Below are 5,000 nucleotides of genomic sequence, written 5' to 3' on the forward strand. Positions count from 1 at the left end.
TCTTGGCCATGTTCTGTTATAATCTCCACCCGGCACAGCCAGAAGAGGACTGGCCACCCCTCATAGCCTGGTTCCTCTCTAGGTTTCTTCCTAGGTTCTGGCCTTTCTAGGGAGTTTTTCCTCATCACCGTGCTTCTACACCTGCATTGCTTGCTGTTTGGGGTTTTAGGCTGGGTTTCTGTACAGCACTTTGTGACATCAGCTGATGTAAGAAGGGCTTCATAAATACATTAGATTGATTGATTGATTGATCCTTCAGAAGGGGGGCCAGCAGTGACCTACAGTAACTACATAATTCACTGCTGCAAACAAGACAGTAAATTCCAAAATGTTCAACATTTCAGCCTAGTTCACAGTGTAGTCCTCTAGAGACGTATCTCAGCCCAGGCAGATCAAAGATGGATGGCTAGAGAGAGAGATTCATGAAATATTCACACTGTGTGTGTGTGTGTGTGTGTGTGTGTGTGTGTGTGTGCGCCTGTGTGCGCCTGTGTCTGTGTCTGTGTCTGTGTCTGTGTCTGTGTCTGTGTGTGTGTGTGTGTGTGTGTGTGTGTGTGTGTGTGTGTGTGTGTGTGTGTGTGTGTGTGTGTGTGTGTGTGTGTGTGTGTGTGTGTGTGTGTGTGTGTGTGTGTGTGTGAGAGGGGTCGACGGCAGACTGGTGGTGATGTCTCGGTGCACATCCAGAGGGGATGTGAGGTGTCTGGAGATGGGTTCAAAGCCAGGCCAGGGTCGTCGTGGCGACGGCAGCGCTCCCTTAGCGACAGCCGCGCGCTGTCTGATGACACTCATCATTCTTCACACACACAATGCTCACAAATATCTCAAACACACACACACACCGCTCACACACACCGCTCACACACACCGCTCACACACACACCGCTCACACACACCGCTCACACACACACCGCTCACACACACCGCTCACACACACCGCTCACACACACACCGCTCACACACACACCGCTCACACACACACCGCTCACACACACACCGCTCACACACACCTCTCTCTCAGGGTTTACATCAATCATCTATGTTTGTGTGTGTGTGTATGTGTGTGTGTGTGTGTGTGTGTGTGTGTGTGTGTGTGTGTGTGTGTGTGTGTGTGTGTGTGTGTGTGTGTGTGTGTGTGTGTGTGTGTGTGTGTGTGTGTGTGTGTGTGTGTGTGTGTGTCTGTGTGGGGGGGGGGGGGGGTTCAGTTAAATGTGCTAGCCTCACCACATCTTTGCAGTGTAAGCTGTGTACTGACACAGTACAAGGCCGAGGCAGGATGTTACAATAGGAAACCAGCTGTGGTTTCAGACAGGAGAGGAGGGGGTTGAGGTGTATTTCTGAGTGTGTGCGTGCAGACAGTTCCTATCTAAAACCGTCCCCATAGGAGAACCCTTTGAAGAAACCTTTTGGATCCAGGTAGAACTCTTTAGGTTCCAGGTAGAACACTTTTGGATCCAGGTAGAACTCTTTAGGTTCCAGGTAGAACACTTTTGAATCCAGGTAGAACCATGTAGGTTCCAGGTAGAACACTTTTGGATCCAGGTAGAACCCTTTAGGTTCCAGGTAGAACCCTTGTGGATCCAGGTATAACCATTTAGGTTCAAGGTAGAATCCTTTTGGATCTAGGTAGAATGCTTTAGGTTCCAGGTAGAACCCTTTTGGATCCAGGTAGAACCCTTTAGGTTCCAGGTAGAACCCTTGTGGATCCAGGTACAACCATTTAGGTTCAAGGTAGAATCCTTTTGCTTCTAGTTAGAACCCTTTTTGGTTCCACGTAGAATCATTTTGGGATGTACGTAGAACCTTTTCCACATATTGGTTCTACTTGGATCCAAAAGGTTTCTTCAAAGGGTTCTCCTATGGGGACGGTTTTAGATAGGAACTGTCTGCACGCACACAGTCAGGCATGCAAAAACAAGCTGCCCACACGCAGAAATACATCTTAAGCCCCTCCTCTTCTGTCTGAAACAACTAACGGTTGGTTTCCTTTTGTAACATCCTGCCTCAGCCTTGTTCTGTGTCAGTACGCAGAGGAACCCCATTTTTTCTAAGTGTGTGTGTGTGTGTGTGTGTGTGTGTGTGTGTGTGTGTGTGTGTGTGTGTGTGTGTGTGTGTGTGTGTGTGTGTGTGTGTGTGTGTGTGTGTGTGTGTGTGTGTGTGTGTGTGTGTGTGTGTGTGTGTGTGTGTGTGTTTCATGTGCATGCCATTCCTGCATTTCTGCATTTGTATGAGTGTGTGCATGACAGATCATGTAAGCCGTTCTTCCTAACTAACTGCAGTGCTCTGTTCTGCCCTCTATATCAGGGCTGCCCTTCCCTCTTCCTGGAGATCTACTGTCCTGTAGGTTATCAGTCCATCCCTCTTCCTGGAGATCTACTGTCCTGTAGGTTATCAGTCCATCCCTCTTCCTGGAGATCTACTGTCCTGTAGGTTATCAGTCCATCCCTCTTCCTGGAGATCTACTGTCCTGTAGGTTATCAGTCCATCCCTCTTCCTGGAGATCTACTGTCCTGTAGGTTATCAGTCCATCCCTCTTCCTGGAGATCTACTGTCCTGTAGGTTTTCAGTCCATCCCTCTTCCTGGAGATCTACAGTCCTGTAGGTTATCAGTCCATCCCTCTTCCTGGAGATCTACTGTCCTGTAGGTTATCAGTCCATCCCTCTTCCTGGAGATCTACTGTCCTGTAGGTTATCAGTCCATCCCTCTTCCTGGAGATCTACAGTCCTGTAGGTTATCAGTCCATCCCTCTTCCTGGAGATCTGCTGTCATGTAGGTTATCAGTCCATCGCTCTTCCTGGAGATCTACAGTCCTGTAGGTTATCTGCATCTGTAGAATTTGACTTACTTATTCCCCAACTTCCCGATTCTACTGTCTCCAGTTTGAGTTCCTATAGTAATGACTGTTTGTCCTCTATAGTAATGACCCTCTATAGTAGTAACTGTTTGTCCTCTATACTAGTAACTGTTTGTCCTCTATAGTAGTGACTGTGTGACCTCTATAGTAGTGACTGTTTGTCCTCTATAGTAGTGACTGTTTGTCCTCTATAGTAGTGACTGTGTGGCCTCTATGGTAGTGACTGTGTGTCCTCTATAGTAGTGACTGTGTGACCTCTATGGTAGTGACTGTTTGTCCTCTATAGTAGTGACTGTTTGTCCCCTATAGTAGTGACTGTTTGTCCTCTATAGTAGTGACTGTGTGACCTCTATGGTAGTGACTGTTTGTCCTCTATAGTAGTGACTGTGTGGCCTCTATGGTAGTGACTGTTTGTCCTCTATAGTAGTGACTGTTTGTCCTCTATAGTAGTGACTATGTGACCTCTATAGTAGTGACTGTTTGTCATCTATAGTAGTGACTGTGTGGCCTCTATGGTAGTGACTGTTTGTCCTCTATAGTAGTGACTGTTTGTCCTCTATAGTAGTGACTGTTTGTCCTCTAAAGTAGTGACTGTTTGTCCTCTATAGTAGTGACTGTTTGTCATCTATAGTAGTGACTGTTTGTTCTCTATAGTAGTGACTGTTTGTCCTCTATAGTAGTGACTGTTTGTCCTCTATAGTAGTGACTGTTTGTCCTCTATAGTAGTGACTGTTTGTCCTCTATAGTAGTGACTGTTTGTTCTCTATAGTAGTGACTGTTTGTCCTCTATAGTAGTGACTGTTTGTCCTCTATAGTAGTGACTGTTTGTTCTCTATAGTAGTGACTGTGTGACCTCTATAGTAGTGACTGTTTGTCCTCTATAGTGGTGACTGTTTGTCCTCTATAGTAGTGCCTGTTTGGCCTCTATAGTAGTGACTGTTTGTCCTCTATAGTAGTGACTGTTTGTCCTCTATAGTAGTGACTGTTTGTCCTCTATAGTAGTGACTGTTTGTCCTCTATAGTAGTGACTGTGTGACCTCTATGGTAGTGACTATGTGACCTCTATAGTAGTGACTGTTTGTCCTCTATAGTAGTGACTGTGTGGCCTCTATGGTAGTGACTGTTTGTCCTCTATAGTAGTGACTGTTTGTCCTCTATAGTAGTGACTGTGTGGCCTCTATGGTAGTGACTGTTTGTCCTCTATAGTAGTGACTGTTTGTCCTCTATAGTAGTGACTGTTTGTCCTCTATAGTAGTGACTGTGTGACCTCTATAGTAGTGACTGCTTGTCCTCTATAGTAGTGACTGTTTGTCCTCTATAGTAGTGACTGTTTGTCCTCTATAGTAGTGACTGTGTGACCTCTATGGTAGTGACTATGTGACCTCTATAGTAGTGACTGTTTGTCCTCTATAGTAGTGACTGTTTGTCCTCTATAGTAGTGACTGTTTGTCCTCTATGGTAGTGACTGTTTGTCCTCTATGGTAGTGACTGTTTGTCCTCTATAGTAGTAACTGTGTGGCCTTATAACTTTGATCTTGTCCCCCTGCATCTCCACATGCTAATACTAAACAGACTATTTAAACCAGATGTATGGTCCTATAGCGTCTTTATTAATCCTCTTCTCTGCACCTCCCAGCCACAGCATTTTAATCAGCTTTCTTAACCGTTTGATGCAACGGAATGTCCTTATGAACACACACAGGGCATGGCAATGCCTTCGCTGTCACGTCCTGGCACAATTGGTTTCAGCAGCAGGAATCCTTCAGGCAGCTTTAGAGCTGGGGCTGCGTAGCTGTGTGTGTGTGTGTGTGTGTGTGTGTGTGTGTGTGTGTGTGTGTGTGTGTGTGTGTGTGTGTGTGTGTGTGTGTGTGTGTGTGTGTGTGTGTGTGTGTGTGTGTGTGTGTGTGTGTGTGTGTGTGTGTGTGTGTGTGTGTGTGTGTGTGTGTGTGTGTGTGTGCTTAATCGAGTGTCAAAACTCACACTGCACTTGATGCCAAACATGTGTGTATTTGTCTTTATAAACCCAAATATTCTGTCTCTACTCCTTCAAAGCATTTTAAACAGACCCCCCCCCCCCCCCCCCTCATTGTATTCAGACTTCTAAGTTCCTACCTGTGTTCCCTCTTTCCTGCTTGGGACAGATTCCTT

At 46.0% G+C, this 5,000-nt stretch overlaps 1 protein-coding gene across 3 annotated transcripts in view; it reads right to left on the minus strand.

The window, feature by feature from the left end:
* Positions 1–5,000, minus strand: part of LOC139582544 (B-cell lymphoma/leukemia 11B-like) — a 57,490-nt gene that overhangs the window by 37,513 nt on the left and 14,977 nt on the right. For all 3 annotated transcript variants that reach the window (XM_071412632.1, XM_071412634.1, XM_071412633.1), the window contains exon 2: positions 4,965–5,000. This exon is cut by the window's right edge and continues 333 nt beyond it. In XM_071412632.1, coding sequence (XP_071268733.1) covers positions 4,965–5,000 — 36 coding nt within the window. The remainder of the gene's footprint in view (positions 1–4,964) is intronic.

The sequence above is a fragment of the Salvelinus alpinus genome, chromosome 8 (genome assembly GCF_045679555.1).
Source record: "Salvelinus alpinus chromosome 8, SLU_Salpinus.1, whole genome shotgun sequence".
NCBI lineage: Eukaryota > Metazoa > Chordata > Actinopteri > Salmoniformes > Salmonidae > Salvelinus > Salvelinus alpinus.